This window comes from Nomia melanderi, chromosome 6 (genome assembly GCF_051020985.1).
Source record: "Nomia melanderi isolate GNS246 chromosome 6, iyNomMela1, whole genome shotgun sequence".
In the NCBI taxonomy this organism is placed as follows: domain Eukaryota; kingdom Metazoa; phylum Arthropoda; class Insecta; order Hymenoptera; family Halictidae; genus Nomia; species Nomia melanderi.
In genome coordinates, this window is record NC_135004.1 from 19,007,795 (window position 1) to 19,023,954 (window position 16,160).

Consider the following 16,160-nt stretch of genomic DNA (forward strand, 5'->3'; position numbering starts at 1 on the left):
ATGTTTCTTTTACGGAGCGGTATTTGCTGACACATCTGCGAAACATTTCAATCGAAGTCGAATAACATTCGAAAATATTGGGCAAGACCATCGGAGAAATGTCGAAATTATTGTTGAGTAATTCGCAACACACGCAATAGTAGGGATTAACGAACGATTTGCGTGGATTCCCTGTAAAATGTATTTCACTTACATACATGTACCTAGCACGCGTAGCGTACAGACACCGAGATATAAATATAATAGGTAATCCACCGATAAAGCGTACACGATGAAACTATAGATGTATAATTAGAAGCGGTTCCTAAAGCGCTCTCGGAGAATACTCGCGTCGATCGCTTCGAAGTTGCTATTCTGTCTCTATTTTTTAGGAGGGAGGAGAGGAGGGAGAAAATTCTATTTGCATCGGCGGTGCGTATTCGTTCTCAGAGCGAGATATCGACGCGAATTTAGCTTTTCTGGGCAGCAGCTTGCTGGAGTTGAGTGTTCAAGTTCTGCGTCGCCTGTACGGCAATGTCGACCGCCTGTTTCGTGAATTTAGCGAGGTCCTCCTGAATCTTCTCCGAATGCGTGCTCAGGGATTTCGCTGCCTTGTCGGATTCCTTGAGCATCACTTGGACACCTTGCTGGAATTTCGCCTCCAACTCGGCGACCTGTTGCTGTGCCCCGGGGATTTGACCGCTGATGTCGTTCACGACTTTGGTCAACTTTCCTTTCACGTCGTTCCACATCGTTTCCAATTCGGGAGTTTTCGTCTTCACCTAAAACCGATGGACAAATCGATCATTTTCTTTTAGCGTTCAGACTCGAAAGATTTAGTAATCTTTTCATGCGGAAGCTCTCCAAGGAACTCGAAAGTACCGAGGCGACCGCTACTCGGTACATGGTACGTTATAAACGACGAAACAACAGGGAAAGGAAAAGTGTTACCTCTTCGGTGACGTTCTGTATATAGGTTTGAACGTTGGTCACAAAGTCGGTGGTTTGTTCCTTGACGGTTTTCACGAGGGTCTCTTGGTCGGGCAGGTTCAGCTTCTCTTGGATCTGTTTGGCCATATCGTTGATGTTGGTTTGAGCTTGGGTGATCAGTTGGTTCAGCTGAACCGCGGTGGAATCGGTGGCAACAGGGGTGTCGGCAGCCGGCGCAACTTTTGCATCGGCCAGCACCACCACAGCTAACGCGATCGCGAGGATAGTCTTCATTTCTTCGGTCCCGTAGATTCTCGCTACAACTAGAAACTGACACCGGCCGACTGACGATTGCGCCGATTGCGCCGACTACCACTTTTATAGACAATCCTTATCGAGGGTGCACGAGGGCACAGCGTCCGTTATCTCGCTTCGACGATGACCAATCACGATACACGTGTATACGATTCGCATCTCTCTCTCTCTCTCTCTCTCTCGACTCTGGAAAAAGTTACTGACCATTCCACCGTTTGAATTTTCACCAGTTGCCGAACCTTCTTAAACCAGAGGTCCACCTGAGATCTGGTAAAGATATACGATTCGATGGATTGCTAGAAAATTCGGTTACCGCTGTGCTAACCGTGCGATGCCGGTTAAGGAGGCAGAGAGTTTCGCTTACAGTGGCATTTATATTATTCGCGAGGCATAGACGAGAGGCTAAGAAATAATGTGCACACGTATAAGAGACGTATTGTTACTCTCGTTCGAAATAATCAAGCGCAACGTCTTCGAATACTCGATCTCGGATTGATATCCGAAAGTCAAAGGTGAAGGCAAGATCAGCGTTATCTGTAATTTCGGACTATCGTCTTTTCTCGAAATCAATCGCGAATCAATCACGGAGAGAATATTTTCAAATGATTTCTTTCGTATCGCCGGATCGTTGCTTGCGCAAATAGATGATTCGTTGGCGATTCGTTCGGCAAATACCGATTCCCCTTGAGCCGCGTCGAGAGGTCAAGGTCCTGTGGAAAAATCTATGACTATGCACAAGTCGATTAAGTTCGGTAACGTGACGCGCATGTATTTGCTTGGGACATGCTCTTCGATATCTGCGACCGTATCTATACGAATACACCGTTCCACGACATTTAACGATCATTTGACTGTAATTAAAACAACGCGACATTTTAACGACGATCTTTCTTCGATTTCTACTTCCGCCTACGAATCGTCATCCGACGTCGAACGTCGTATACGCGTGTGTATGTACGGTACACACCGTACAACTTGTTAGAATATAGAGAGCAGACTCTAATTTTCGTATTTTATTTTCAGAATCGGTTAACCTTACGAGTACATTGCATAACTATGGTCATCGATAAATCGCGCGTCGAGCAATTCGCATTTCGATAGAGTAAAATATCATTTTTTTATCTCGGCATCCGTGTCAAAGTTGACGCCGCTTGCAATAAAATAATGCGCGCATCGTTAATGGTAGAAACAACATATTTGAAATGCGAGAAGAGTGACGTAACGTTATTCAAACACTATTTGCAAAGAGCAAAAGGAAATTCGTCGTAATCGTCGTCGAATTGTTAGACTCGCGTGTAACTGCATTCGCAAAGTTACCGTGTGCCAATTCCATGGGTACGTACACCGCTCGTATAAGTTTGCTCAACTTGGATCGTCTTTTATTGCCTATGCTTATACGTGTAGAAAATATTATTACATTACAGTGCATTACATTACATTACATTACATTACATTACATTACATTATACTACGTTACATTATATTACATTAAATTACATTGCATTACATTCGATTAGGTTACATTAGATTACATTACATACACACGTAGGTATACATATACATATGCATATACCCAACGATGAATTTAGTCGTGAAGTTTGTCTCCGATCTTCTCCGCTTCCTTACGGATCTGTTCGCCAGCTTGATTCAAAAAAGATTTCGCTTTCTCGATCGTGTCGTTCAGGTTCGTTTCGTTCATCCATTGGCCCACTTTTTCCTGGAGAGTATCCGAAGCGGAGCTCCAAGCTTTCTTCACTTGATCCGCGATATTGTCTAAACCGGACGTAGGGGATTGCGGGGTATCTTCCGGCACAGGATTCGCCTAGGCGACAATACGATTAATCAAGATCAGTCGATAGTTTTCATCTGTTCTTACTTGGTTCGATTCTTTCGCGATTACGCATGCGTTTCGATGAGAAAACCGAAAGGTCCGAAGATACAAAATCGCCCAAATACCTGGAAGATGTAGAAGAGACAGGCCGCGAGGACGAAAGTGAACCAAAATCGAGCCATCTTGTACACGTTCCTTGTTTCGGAAGCGATCTTCTACGTGGTTCTGTACTACACGGTAGTGTGGTAGTTTTCGTTAGAGAGGCAGCGGCAAACTGCTTTACTACAAGCGGCGTGCCAAGCGAGCGCTGTCACGATAAAACGAATTAAGATCAAAGATCACTCGGTAATAATCAACGATTCGAGCCCCTGTGCTTCGGAGAGACTCTCTGACTCTTCTTCTCCTCGTCCATCCACGACAATGCACCTCGATCCTTTTCCACCACCGTGTTTCTCTTTTGCGTCGCAAACTGAAATGAATTGCTTACCGATGAAACATCGGCTTTTATCTTACCTAATTATTCCACCGCGTCATGAATTGCATTTTTTTCTATAGATTCTCGCCGGAAATTGTGTAATCCTCGTCTCCGCGCTTCCTCTGCTCTTTCAATGTCTACAAAGTACCGCGACACGATCGGACGGAGCATCTCGGAGAGAGAGAGAGATAGAGATAGATAGATAGATAGATAGAGAGAGAGAGAGAGAGAGAGAGAGAGAGAGAGAGATATCTTGAAAAAAATGCCATCTTCCGCATCAATGATCACCGAGCAACCGGAAAAACACGACTACCTTTTCGAACGATCGAAACTAGTTTCGATTTTACTTGGAACAACTGTTTCTGCTTCTGGACGTTTTATCTTCGTTTTCTCGTTTTCCTTTTGCATTCGAAGAATCGATGTTACTATGGATGATTTTACAGAGCTCGAAAATCGTCGACAAAATTTCAACGTTAAAACCAGCGAAAGGTTGAGGTCGCGTAGATCAGTGGTGAATGTGAAAGGTAAAAAGTTTGTTTTCTGAATTTCAGTTTATTATAGAGTTTGGTACAATAAATAAAACCGCGTAGAAAGCAAAGACGGTCGGCGTAGAACGGTAATGCGATCCTGCGGTGAGATGCGCGTAAACGGTTGGATCCCTTATCGCGAAGGTAAGGCGTTCGACGTATCGTAATGAGCAGTATTTTCAAATAAACTTACCAATGGCAGATCGTCTGGTTTGCAAGAATTTGGAATATTGCGAAATAAGTTCGATGGTGGCGCGTGCTCGCGAAATTTGATGTAGACCTCGGAAATTGGTGGCCAGTTTGGCTGAAAAGGGACGGTTTCCATTGAGAACGGAATAACGTAATAATTGGAATGTTCATTCGAGTTTTTACAAAGCGACGCGTCTCTCGCCTCTTCGACAGGAATCGCTGGATGCCCGGATACATTGTCGGAGGATCGAACGAGAGAAATTAGAGGAGGTTGCGGCGCGTTAATCGAAGAATCGCTCCGCGACGGACCCGTCGACGAATGAATCGATGATGCGGAATATGGAATAACGATGTTTTCGAAACGCGGCAAGGCTGTTGTTTCCATTGTGGAAGAAGGGGAATCCGTTTGAAAGGTTGTGTCCGGTAAGTGGTCCGGTCTAGTCACCGATAGAGACGGGAAACTCTCGTAGACTTGTTCGCTCGACGTAGGATACGATAGAGTTGCATCGTTCGGCAAAGCTGTAGCAGTCTCTAGCGAACTGGGAAATGTAAAAGATGAAGGAAAAGGTGAGGGAGAGGGTTGCGAATCGGACATTTCAGGCGCTGAAATTTCAGACGCCGATAAAGACGGACTGTTGTCATTATGTGGATGCGTATTCGCAACGAAGCCTGGAGGAAGATTCTCGATAGAACCGCCGGAAGGCGTCGTACTCGTAGAGGAAGGTAAGGAGTCGGCAGCGAACGCGTGCGAAATGGTTCCCGATACGGTATCAGGGGAATCGATGGAATAGTCGGATAGAATGGAGGCGATACCGATTGGTAAGCCGCGCGGTGAGACAGTCGACGAAGACCGGTCGTCCGTTTCGAGAGACGTTTGTCCAATTTTTAACGGAAGATTCGTCTCCGTTTCCGACTCCGTACTCGCATTCGCATTCGCATTCGCATTCGCATTCGCATCCGCAGCCATCAAACTGTTTCTCGACGGAGATGAGAAGCAAAGATCTGGAGCCAAGAAAGCTGAAACGAAATTTCGCGTTGGTACAATTACGTGCTGCAGGAAGCCGGATGCGTGATAGCCGCTATACGAATCGCGCAGAATACCGGCGAGTTCCTTTAGAACGACCAAATACGGATAAAACCGTTCTCGAGCGAAAACTCGAGCAAATACCGATTCTACGAACGCCACTGCGTTTCCTTCGAATCGATTCAATAAATATTCACCGATGGAATGCAACGCCTCTTTCTCGACGGCTAGAATTTTTTCCCTCAGTGCGACGAGAAAGTCTATGTCGCCGCTCATCGTTGGACCAAGACGAAGACGGTGTTCGAGCTCTCCGAGAAATCTTGCGACGTGAACGAGGAAATTGTTAACAGCGATATTCAATCGTCCCCAGGTTTCTCGAATGTGGACCGAAGGGACGCACCTTCCGACTATAGCGGACAAATACTCGAGATTTTCAGGGCTCTGAGAAAATCGGTTGAATCGTATCAAGCCGCGTATTATCTCTCGGTGGAGACTTTCGTCGAAGAGAAGCCGCCTCAACGAAATCACGCGTCCTCCTTGTCTTTCCAGATCGAACAGTAGTTCCAAACCAAGTTCAGATTTTACGTTTTCACCAGCGATCCACACGTAGCGCAACAGCTTGGTGATTTCGCAGAATATTTCGTGCATTATAAGACCGGTGACGCGATCGTGAGCAAACTCTGAAGCTTCCAGCTCGCAAGAAGAACTCTGCAGGTGTTCCCATGTCGATGAACACGAATCCGGTTCCGCGTACCTGGAATCCGTTTCGGGAAGCTCGTCCGTCGGTCCGTCGGAACCGAACACATCACGCTTCGGCAATACGCTCGGCTCGTTTTCGGTTATATTCTAAAAAGATTTCGGTTTCTTCGATAAGAGAATTACGAACAACGCTGACAATTACGAACCATTCCACGGAATGTAATCAAAGATCAGTTTCGTCACCTGTTCACTGTTCGTCGACGTTGCTCCTGGGAACAATGGACTGTGATCGTTGGTCGTTAGATTCGTACCCCTTTCGAGAATTGTCCAGCTCTCTTCGATATCGGGTAACACCTAAAGCGATTAACACCTGTATTCGATGGAATACACGCAGACTAGTAAATGAAGAGTAGTTGCCGATCGTTTTACCGTCGCTTCATCTTCGTTTCCTCGAATATCCTCGTCGGACGCGACTTTGTCTCGCGAAAACAGATTTCTTCCCACGGATGATAATTTCAGAGGTTCCAGATAATCGAACGAATCTTCTTGACGCAGTCCGAATAGAAAGTCTTCGGCGAAGATCAACCTAGCGAAAAATATCACCGGCAAGGACGAACGAATAAACGAATTTCCGTTCCTCATAGTTCCCGTCGGAGGTAAACACTCCGTTGATTTCGGTCGAAACGAGCTCGTATACCTTTATATATACTTGCGCGATTCATATCTCGTCGCAGAGAACAGCACGTAGATCGTGAGCGTCTTTGACAACAAAGAAGATTGCTGAATTACAGAGAGATCAAATTGGACGCGATATCATCGATCGAAAGAAAAGTTTGCTTTTCCCTCTATCGTATCCGTTTTATTTATCTTGGCCGAAGGATATCGCGGTCGCTACTTCAACTTTGCTCGAAGCGGTAGAAAAACCTTCGAGAGTACAATACAATATAATATAATATAATATAATATAATATAATATAATATAATACAATAGTTTTTTAGAATGTATACAAGTAGTTTAACATCGAGACGACGATGAAAGTTCGCAAGCAGGAACGAGCACTCTGTCGACTCGTGTTGCCAATCCTGTCAGCCGTTTAACGAATCTTTCTGTGGGTTTTTCAGGCACGACTCTAAAAGAAGAAGGATAAATGGAAACAGGACGAAATATTCCATCGTGGAATGCAAACGGACGAACGATCGTATACGTGTAACTTACTTTTCAATGGAGACTGGAAGATTAACGGCGAAATTATAGTTTCTCGGCAGAGGTATCGCATGATTCGCAGGAGGAACGTAAGTATCGTACGCGTAGCTCTTTCCTCGTAAAGCGTCTTCCTCCACGATGGTTCGTTCCATTGGCGATAGCTTAGGAACCGGTACGTCTATCGCGATCGGATATTCGAGGCGACGAGGCTTTGCGGACATATCCGTAGCAACTTTAAAATTTAACGATAACGGTATCTTCTGAGTTTCTACGGGTGGCTTCGGTCCCTGAAATTATTCCATTTAGTTCCCATTCAATTCGCGGTTGCTTTCTTTTCCCTATCCGTCCAGAGATAGACCCCCAACGGTCGATAAACATGAACTTTTACCTCGACCGTGATCGGCAGTTGACGCCCAGGGGCACACGGTTCGCCGTACGTCACTATTTCAGGCCTATCGTAGCTCAGGCCGTAGCAACCTTCCAAATTCGAAACTGAGGCAATTCCGATAAAGAACAAGACGAATGTTTTCGAACGCATGATCGTATCTTCGAAGAATCAAGATTACAATTAAACTGCGGACGGCGATTCTGCGCTCTTAATATATGTACGAACATGTCGTACGAAAAGTTTCGATCCTTCTTCCTGTTTACCGCTCGATTCGCCATTTAGACGGTGTTTGTTTCGCAATTATTCTCGAGTATACGTAAACACGCGCGAACGCGCGAACGTGCGAGTCGCGCGGCTTTTCCATCTAGAAATTTTGCAGATCCTGGAACGTGCTCGCGGACAAAATTCAGCGTGCAAATATCGTCCACGGAAGTTAACGAGGTTCAGGCGTGTTTACGAGAAAGGATATGAAACGCACGTAGCGGACGCTACGAGAGTCAAACACGCAAACTAATTTACCTCTTACGCGTTGCGTAATACGTTTCACGCGAAAAGTCGTAAGCAATTTTACTATTTCGACTATGTCTCTCGTAAACCTATTCGCTACAGCAACTTCGTTTCGTTTCGTTTCGTTTCATTTCATACATGGGCGCCAATATAAATGAATATTCTCTTGAAACTTGAAACCGAGCGTTCTTCGTAAAACCGAAACGTCGATAAAACTTAGAAGGCATGTCATTCGTTTTAGAAACAAATCTTCCTGAATTTCCTTCCCTTGTTTTCGATAGAAAGTTTTCGTCGCGAGTTTTCGGTACGTTTCATTTCGATGCGACGGAAACGTCTAGATAAATATAAAAAGGGAGTAATATCCGTACACGTCTATACAGATCGACATATTCTTCAGCTTCGAAAGTGTACGCGTGTTCGCATTATTCGATCAGAAATGAAAACTATAATGTTGATCAATCGCATAATTGTACCCGAAGAAATTTCGCCCGAACGCTTCTCTCGCCGAATACAATAAAGACGTACGAACACGAGTAGTAGTAGCGTCTGCTTTAGTATCCGATTCTCACCATTACTAAACTAGCCTGTCATGTGGTGCTTATACTAGAAATTACCTTTCCTTGGTCGAAAGTGCGTTTTACGAGGCGTTGACACGATCGCTTAAACCACCAAAGGCTCAACTGAAGGAGCATCGTAAATCTTGACGCGTAGCAGAGGCATAACAAATGCTAGCGAACGCTACGCGTAGCCCTATCTCCTTTACACTTTTCTACATTACAAGTCCTAGTTGCTAATTCTATCTTAAGCTACGCTAAAACAACATTTTCTTCGTTCGTTGTAGCTTACGTTGTATAAGCGTATGAAAGTCGAAAAAGTCTATATATCTATGCGTGTATGTATATACGTATTAAAACTAAAGGTTCTTATTGCTAGAAAAAGTAAGAGAGGAGAATTTTGTGAGTTCAAAGTAATTTATTTTTCATAGGTCTATAGAAGGTAAAACGGTCTGTTCGATGTTACATTAATCAATCAATTGGAGCATGATCTGAATCTTGAGGGAATCGTGCGCTGCACATCCATACTATCGGTAATTGTCCCAATAGCAGCATTCGCGATGCTGTCAGCTCTTGCAATGTTCTGCTGAACGATCACCGAGCCTGGAATATAATCCGGTTTCGGCGGACCCAAGGGACCGCACGGTTCTTCCATGCTGTCGTTAATTTCCCCATTACTAATTCCGCTGTAGCTCTTTGCGAAAGTTGCACCCACCGGCGCGTATCCTAAATCCCTGTGAACGGTTAGTACAACGATTAACGTAAAGTAAACGAATTCGCGACCTTTCCCACGGAGAAACGTCGCTGTAGCAGCATCGAGACGCTTACCTGTAAGTGACCAAACCTTCCGCAACTTGATCCACGGACTCTTCTTGCGTTATACTTTCGCGTTCGATCGCTTCGAGTTCCGCAAGCTTTGCTTCTTCCCGTTCGTCGTAAGAACCAATGACAACGGTTCTCGGAGGTGCCAGTTTCAATTCTACGACAGGCTTCTCGACGGTAACCAGCCTCTCTTCCGGAATATCAACGATCTTCTTCACATTGTTCGCATCGTTTGGAACCGTACGATGCCCGAACGACAATTTATCTTCCGGTACAAATTGTTTTCCTTGTCTGTAGATTACGTTTGGAGCTCGAAGATTTTTGTACGCGAGGGTGAGAGATACCGCATCGGCTGGCACTTCTGGATACGAGTAATCTGCTTGTCTCTCATCTGAAAGCCACACCGTGTCTCGTTATTCTATTAAAATTCCACTATCGAAAACGGTATAAAATATTTCAATTCCTGGATGACGTACCCGTGTCATCGTCGAAACAACTGGAAGGACTGCTACTCATGGTTATCCTCCCATATTGCTTTTCTCCGTTCGCAGCGCTTAAGCCAGAGTATGCAAAAGGAGATGCCCTATACCCGGAACTCGATCCACCGAAAGATCCAGAGTTTGAACTGATATATTTTCCGAATTGCGATCCGCTAAACGCAGCAGAATTTCCGTTTCCAAACGATCCGGAGCTGGTTCCACCGAATGCTCCGGACGTTGATCCGCTAAACGCAGCAGAATTTCCATTTCCAAATGATCCGGAGCCAATTTGACTGTACGCTCCCGATGTTGATCCGCTAAACATAGCAGAATTTCCGTTTCCAAATGATCCGGATGATGATCCGGATGATGATCCGCTAAACGCAGCAGAATTTCCATTTCCAAATGATCCGGAGCCAATTTGACTGTACGCTCCGGAAGTTGATCCGCTAAACGCAGCAGTATTTCCGTTTCCAAATGATCCGATTCCGCTACCGGAGAATGCTCCGGAAGTTGATCCAGCAAGTATGCCAACGTTTGGTAGTCCGTATGCTGCAGAACTAGGCCCACTGGTTGCACCGGGTGAAATCGATGTGATCGCTCTAGTGGTGGTTTCTCCATTGAGCATGTTTACGCAAATTTCATAAGGCTCCGAAGGATTGGGTTTATTGCATACAATTTTTCCAGGATAAGCCGGAGTTACTCTAGTCTTTTCGATTAATTTTCCACTGCGAGAATCAATTGGCAGTGGATAGCATAAATCGCCGATCGGTGAGAAGCTATGCATAGGAACAGAGAATAAATGTAATGTTTAATCTATCGTTAAGGAAACAATATGAAATCGATGAAATACCTGGGCACAATATTGACATCTGAATTTGACTTGGCCGAATCGTCGAGTTCTAAAGATTTTGAAATTTGCTTGCTACAGCCACAACCGGAACCAGTTGCACCGGTATTGTCGGGGGAAGCAACGGTTGTGTAAGTGACAGACGTTGCAGGGGAAATAGATGGTTCGTTGCTGGTGTAAGCAATCGGATTATTGTTAGTAACCGTGTTAGAGTCGCTGCTGCTATGACCAACGACACCGCCATTGTTATATGCGTCTGAACTAGCGTCGCTATTACTGTTGCGCGCGTTCGAATCACTGTTGATTTGTACGTTGGAACCAGCATCGTTGCACGCAACGGTATCGGTATTACTGTTGATGTAAGCATTAGAGTTAGCGTTGTTATATATAATGGGATTAGACTTGCTGATGCTTTGCAAATTGGAGACGCCGATTTGAGGTACACCAGTCGATACGACTATATTGTTCCGTGCTACTGTAGCTTCGTTAATCTTTTCCGGTGAAACGTAATACGTTGGTTTTGGCAATTGTGCAGCTTTTACAACGGTCTGGCTGCAAGTGCAAGGATTTGTACCTACAACGAGATCAATTTAACAAACATTCTTCGATCGAAGTTACATAATTCACAATGAAATTCGCCATGTACCTGATCCTAGATTTCCACACGAGCATCCTTGCTGTTGTCCGCGAACGATCAACAAGCAGACCACCGTCAGAAGGAACACACTGTACGCGGCTGAGGACTTCATACTGTCAAAAATCTTTCTTTTCTGCTGTAATCATCGTTCCGATTACCTTATATACTCGAATATGTTGCCAATTCAAAACTGAATTGCGCAATTTCTCATTGTCAATCGTACTTCCTGTTACTCTTGTTTACAGCCACTTTTGAAACTTCCTGCACTCGAACCTTAAAGTGGTGAAATCGAACGACTGCTTTGCATTGCGGTGTTTGTTTAAATATTGATACAAACATAATTCAACGTATACGCTTTCGACGTGTCTGTCAAACTTTTCTCACGATATAATATATCGTACCGCAAACAAGACGTTGCTCGTGACAATTCGCTACTTCCGCCTTCTTCCACATTGTCGTTGACTCGTACAGAGAGAGACTAACTAAATGTTACTCTTGCAAAAATATCATTTCACACTTCATAACGATTATTCTACTTATTCACGAATAACAGCATACTTGGCGTTGCATCGAGTCGTTTTTCTTTAATAAATATTTTATTATAAAATACTATTTTACAATATAAAGTTTCGATACTTGGAAAGTAAGTTCGTACCTTTCATACGCTATTTCGAAATGCAATAACATATTTACATTAGCTTATAACACCTAGTATTATAGTAAATGATAGTGTAACACGCGAGTTGTGTGGTTTATTTGTTGAAAAAATCCGCTGCTCTTTGTCTCTGAAGAGGCAAATTAAGAAGGTTGTCGGTGAGAACAGGTCCTTGCGAGCGAGTGCTACTGTTTTCGATTCTAAGGTGATTTTCGGATTTCGATGGTGTATGTATTCTTGGAGTGCCCGGTGTTCTAATGCCGATCGACGGTGTTCTGGATAAAGTGGCTCTTCGGGGACTCGGTGTACTCGCGATACGTAGCTTCTGTGTAGCTAATCTTCTAGCAGCCGGGGACATGGTACTCAAGCGATCTATAGTTGATCTTGGCGAAGGTCTGTAAAGGAACAATTGCAACAATTTAGAGCAAACGATATCGAAGGATCTCTATGTACCGTACGATAGAAAGTAAACTTACGTCGCTAGCGATCTTCTAGCTGCTTCCAAAGCTTTAGTCTTTCTATCTCTGTGTCTTTCTCCAGCCTTTTCCGCTAATTGTAACGCTAATTGTTCCCTCTTCGGTGGTTCTGCCATTCTAAACGATGGCCCGTGACTTGTTCTCAATAAAGGAGTGTCTCCGCCGTCTAATCTAAACGGCGTACCTTCGATCTGACCCCAAGTCATCAAAGGACTCTCGCATTCGCCGGGCCTTGGACTCGGAGTTGCTACAAAACTAAATCCGTTCACCCTAGGAGTCGGGTTTCTAACGATTTCTTTACCGTCAACTCCTATTTTTCCATCGTTAGCCTTCGATTGATTCTTTGCCAGTTCGCTGATAGTTTCTTTATTTTGTTGTTCGTTGAACGGATTTATTCGAAGCCTCGTATTTTCATGCATTACCAGTTGCTTCTTCTTGGCTAAGTCGATCCTTTCGTCCGGTGTTAATTCAACTCCATCGGGAACATACATAATATAATTTTTGTTTCTGTAATTCCAACTGTCCAACTGACTGGGTTTCTTATCTCTACTCTCTATAGCTAAAACACCATTATTAGATTCGTCGTTTGTCAAGGCTTCCAGTTTCTCCTCTGCTTCGTAGAGCCAAGCAAATTTAAGTTTAAGTCTTCTTTCCGCTTCGACCATCATCTCTTCGAAGCTCGCGTTATCCTCGCTGGTATGCGTACTCAAATAGGCATCTAATCCGCTCTTACATTCGTCTCTAGCTTTGTCCTTGGTATTTTCATTAATGGTAGTATCTCTAGATGTTTTCAAAGTTTTTAATGGTTCATCTTCGGATTCTGTTTTATTCATGGGAGTCTCGAACGTAGCAGGGCTAGCAGGTCTCTCGGTTATTGGACGTCCCGAACTATATTTCTCGTACAGTTCTCTCATTCTTTTCGCGTCGTTTTGCTCCAACGCGTCCAAGTACTGATTTTGCGCTTGAAGTTTATCAAGATGAGGAAAAAAGTCTCTCTGGATAATTTCCCCCATCTTCCTTACATATGTATCCTCGTCCAAAATTTTTGGTTGTATTTTTTTGTATCGTTTCGCAACCCCGCGTGGTTTCTTAAATATTGCCATATCTTTCATATTTTTAGCTGTCTCTAACGCTCGAGATCCTGGAGAATTCATTGTCGAACCTATAGAAACCATAGCTTGTAACGCTTACGAGAAGACAGGAAAAACATATGTTTAGGTAATCACATTCCCTTGGAATACAGAAATACTCGTATAGATGTTTAAAGATTAACAAACTGTAGAAATTAAGTCTTTAGATTACGTTTTACGAGAAAAGAGGTTAACCACTGAAAATGTTTTTTAATTGTAGCTTCTTCTTTACCTTGATATTATATTTTTATGTTAAATTAGATTTTATAATCGACGAACTATTATTATTTCCAGATTTGTCGTAATTAGACGCCGCAGTCGTGAACACAAATTACAGTAAACGGAAACTCTGCTCCTAGACAAACATTGCACATAACCAACAAAAGGTAAACCTTACTAGAGCTGTCACTGTTGGTGCCAAGTGGCGTCATTATGCGTCGACAACAAGAACTTATCCTTAACGAAAAACTGATTGATTCTAATGGATGTCGCTCGATCGTTTTTCATACTTATCGTTATATCGAAATGTAATATGCTTTATTAACTTGCGAGCTAATTCGCGAGTTGATTCGAAGAAGTTGGCAACAATTTTTTTCAAGGATTTTAAACAATTTTAATTTCACTGAACTTTTTACCAAACCAAGCAATGAATAAATATCGCTTTACAATGATTGAAAAATGATCGATTAATCGTACAAAGTACAAATTGTATAACTAATGAAAATGTTCCGTAAATCTTGAATAATTTATATTGCTTTAAACACAAATGTAGGTATAATAATAATTATAGAGAGCACAGAAAAAGTGTTAACGATATATAATTATTACAGCTAAAATGTGATTCAGATAAAGCATATGACATATAAGAATGAAAGAAGAGGAGAAATGTAAAAAGGAAGAAAGAAAAAATGATAGAAATCAAGGCTGCCGAAAAGAAAGAAAGGAAGAAGGGAAGAAATGAAGGGAGTAAGGGAGTGAGGGAGGAAGAAAGGAAGGAAGGAAGGAAGGAAGGAAGGAAGGAAGGAAGGAAGGAAGGAAGGAAGGAAGGAAGGAAAGAAGAAAGGAAGGAAGGAAGGAAGGAAGGAAGGAAGGAAGGAAGGAAGGAAGGAAGGAAGGAAGGAAGAAAGGAACGAACGAAGAATAATAGTATCAGGTATAGAAAGCGTAAATTTGGTGGGATAAGATGACGGACGTAGTGTACTGTGACATACGAACACGTCAACTCGAGCGAAGTTAAACGAAGCGAAGTGAAGTGTAGTGAAGTGAAGTGAAGTGAAGGCAAGTCAAGGCACGGCCCTGGCTTTAGCCACTCGGTAAGTAGTCGAAACGATATTTTGGTCGAGTCGAGACAGTGGGATGGGATATGATTGCCTTCTCGTATTGCCATGCCTCTCGGAAGAAAGGAGGAAGAGAGACCGAGCAAAATGATCCGAGAAGCTGCGAGGTGTTGGAAAGCCACGATGAAAGACATATGAGGATTCCAGCGGCGAGATAGGATATGCCTGCTGACTATGTTACAGCGAAAATCTTCCGAGATCTGTCTCGCATTTACTATTTTTCTTAGTTTTTCAGCTTTTATACGGCATCGAATAAAGGTTCAACTTTTCGGATTGATTTATTCGTTCGATCGAACCAACAAAAAGAAAAGAAAAGAAAACAACAGTTTATTCGTGGAAGGCTATAGTGTCTCGAGCGGAAACCAATTGAATTCTAGGGTAAGTATAATAAATTTTGGACGCTCGCGCGGTATCGTCGCAGAGCTGCGGAATGTTGAAATTGCATGCTAATTGAAAGAGGGAAACGATAAAAGATTCGCGCGTTCCCGTTCTCGTTTTTATTCCGGCTTTGATTCGCATTCGCACTCGCATTCGCACTCGCACTCGCGTTTGCGAAGCACGTGGCTGTTTCTACTAACTTCGAAAAGCATCGCGAGTCAAGAAAGACGTTTCGTCCCCTCTATTTACGACATAAGGTAAACTTCTTTTAGGTCTCGTAGTTCACGGTCAGTGTCTGTCTTCGGATACTTGGATTGCTTGGACAGTTTTCGGGGCGTTAACGGACACGTCCGTCCTTCTCTCTATCCCCTTTCCTCTAAGCGCGTCTTCGATAGATTCAATTCGAAGATTCGCATGCCATTCCGGAAAACTGGGAACGCGATCGACACACGGAAAACTCGATAGCGCGAACACGTATCGCGACATTCGATCCAGGAAGCTGGTTCCATTCGGAACAAGAGAGGAGCGTGGTCGTTTGCCATTTTGGCACCAACAGAAATTTACGCAAAATCCAATTTTAAATGATATTTGTTTCAAGTCAGTGGTCGTCGTGCAATTAAGAGAGATGATTCGACGAATGTTCGTCCTCCGCCGCTTTGTTGTTATTAATAAGGCTCAAGTACGAATAGCGACGAAACTTTACTCGTTATCCGTCGGCCTAACGATTAGAGCTTGCGTACCGATCATCTCGCGGCTAACAGATTTTTCTCGACT

The 16,160-nt window shown here is 43.6% G+C and overlaps 5 protein-coding genes and 2 long non-coding RNA genes across 7 annotated transcripts; 1 reads left to right on the forward strand and 6 right to left on the reverse strand.

Annotated features, from left to right (window-relative positions):
- Nucleotides 1-163: 163 nt before the first annotated feature.
- On the reverse strand, nt 164-1,277 carry A4 (apolipophorin-III-like protein). The gene is made up of 2 exons (XM_031984131.2): nt 931-1,277; nt 164-761 (listed from the first exon to the last, which is right to left on the reverse strand). Exons 1-2 carry the CDS (start codon nt 1,201-1,203, stop codon nt 450-452), a joined length of 585 nt encoding a protein of 194 aa, XP_031839991.1. The 5' UTR covers nt 1,204-1,277; the 3' UTR covers nt 164-449.
- Nucleotides 1,278-2,577: 1,300 nt separating this feature from the next.
- On the reverse strand, nt 2,578-3,539 carry LOC143174633 (uncharacterized). Its single transcript, XR_012998834.1, has 2 exons — nt 3,181-3,539; nt 2,578-3,046 (listed from the first exon to the last, which is right to left on the reverse strand). It is a non-coding gene; the product is annotated as an uncharacterized LOC143174633 (long non-coding RNA).
- A 488-nt stretch (nt 3,540-4,027) lies between these two features.
- LOC116430090 (uncharacterized) lies at nt 4,028-6,782 on the reverse strand. Its single transcript, XM_031983768.2, has 3 exons — nt 6,399-6,782; nt 6,213-6,323; nt 4,028-6,116 (listed from the first exon to the last, which is right to left on the reverse strand). Exons 1-3 carry the CDS (start codon nt 6,609-6,611, stop codon nt 4,191-4,193), a joined length of 2,250 nt encoding a protein of 749 aa, XP_031839628.1. The 5' UTR covers nt 6,612-6,782; the 3' UTR covers nt 4,028-4,190.
- Nucleotides 6,783-6,832: 50 nt separating this feature from the next.
- On the reverse strand, nt 6,833-7,825 carry LOC116430091 (uncharacterized). Its single transcript, XM_031983769.2, has 3 exons — nt 7,562-7,825; nt 7,186-7,460; nt 6,833-7,099 (listed from the first exon to the last, which is right to left on the reverse strand). Exons 1-3 carry the CDS (start codon nt 7,709-7,711, stop codon nt 6,985-6,987), a joined length of 540 nt encoding a protein of 179 aa, XP_031839629.1. The 5' UTR covers nt 7,712-7,825; the 3' UTR covers nt 6,833-6,984.
- A 1,205-nt stretch (nt 7,826-9,030) lies between these two features.
- LOC116430180 (uncharacterized) lies at nt 9,031-11,577 on the reverse strand. The gene is made up of 5 exons (XM_031983955.1): nt 11,420-11,577; nt 10,777-11,347; nt 9,921-10,702; nt 9,451-9,835; nt 9,031-9,356 (listed from the first exon to the last, which is right to left on the reverse strand). Exons 1-5 carry the CDS (start codon nt 11,520-11,522, stop codon nt 9,098-9,100), a joined length of 2,100 nt encoding a protein of 699 aa, XP_031839815.1. The 5' UTR covers nt 11,523-11,577; the 3' UTR covers nt 9,031-9,097.
- Nucleotides 11,578-11,749: 172 nt separating this feature from the next.
- On the forward strand, nt 11,750-15,453 carry LOC116430183 (uncharacterized). The gene is made up of 3 exons (XR_012998750.1): nt 11,750-12,053; nt 13,966-14,057; nt 14,502-15,453. It is a non-coding gene; the product is annotated as an uncharacterized LOC116430183 (long non-coding RNA).
- Nucleotides 11,988-14,264, reverse strand: LOC116430182 (ess-2 splicing factor homolog). Its single transcript, XM_031983956.2, has 3 exons — nt 13,904-14,264; nt 12,542-13,703; nt 11,988-12,460 (listed from the first exon to the last, which is right to left on the reverse strand). The coding sequence occupies exons 2-3, from the start codon at nt 13,693-13,695 to the stop codon at nt 12,163-12,165; spliced, it is 1,452 nt and encodes a 483-aa protein (XP_031839816.1). The 5' UTR covers nt 13,696-13,703; nt 13,904-14,264; the 3' UTR covers nt 11,988-12,162.
- Nucleotides 15,454-16,160: the final 707 nt, after the last annotated feature.

Excerpts from the sequence above, each read along its gene's own strand:
- LOC116430182 (XM_031983956.2), bottom strand. The coding sequence starts at position 13,695 with ATGAATTCTCCAGGATCTCGAGCGTTAGAGACAGCTAAAAATATGAAA. Across the intron at positions 12,461-12,541 it reads GCTAGAAGATCGCTAGCGAC|ACCTTCGCCAAGATCAACTA; the intron begins GTAAGTTTACTT and ends GTTCCTTTACAG.
- LOC116430180 (XM_031983955.1), bottom strand. The coding sequence starts at position 11,522 with ATGAAGTCCTCAGCCGCGTACAGTGTGTTCCTTCTGACGGTGGTCTGC. Across the intron at positions 11,348-11,419 it reads GTGTGGAAATCTAGGATCAG|GTACAAATCCTTGCACTTGC; the intron begins GTACATGGCGAA and ends ATCTCGTTGTAG. Across the intron at positions 10,703-10,776 it reads GATGTCAATATTGTGCCCAG|CTTCTCACCGATCGGCGATT; the intron begins GTATTTCATCGA and ends TCCTATGCATAG.
- LOC116430091 (XM_031983769.2), bottom strand. The coding sequence starts at position 7,711 with ATGCGTTCGAAAACATTCGTCTTGTTCTTTATCGGAATTGCCTCAGTT. Across the intron at positions 7,461-7,561 it reads AACTGCCGATCACGGTCGAG|GGACCGAAGCCACCCGTAGA; the intron begins GTAAAAGTTCAT and ends GAATAATTTCAG. Across the intron at positions 7,100-7,185 it reads CTTCCAGTCTCCATTGAAAA|AGTCGTGCCTGAAAAACCCA; the intron begins GTAAGTTACACG and ends TTCTTCTTTTAG.
- LOC116430090 (XM_031983768.2), bottom strand. The coding sequence starts at position 6,611 with ATGAGGAACGGAAATTCGTTTATTCGTTCGTCCTTGCCGGTGATATTT. Across the intron at positions 6,324-6,398 it reads GAAACGAAGATGAAGCGACG|GTGTTACCCGATATCGAAGA; the intron begins GTAAAACGATCG and ends TAATCGCTTTAG. Across the intron at positions 6,117-6,212 it reads CGTCGACGAACAGTGAACAG|AATATAACCGAAAACGAGCC; the intron begins GTGACGAAACTG and ends AAATCTTTTTAG.
- A4 (XM_031984131.2), bottom strand. The coding sequence starts at position 1,203 with ATGAAGACTATCCTCGCGATCGCGTTAGCTGTGGTGGTGCTGGCCGAT. Across the intron at positions 762-930 it reads TACAGAACGTCACCGAAGAG|GTGAAGACGAAAACTCCCGA; the intron begins GTAACACTTTTC and ends CATCGGTTTTAG.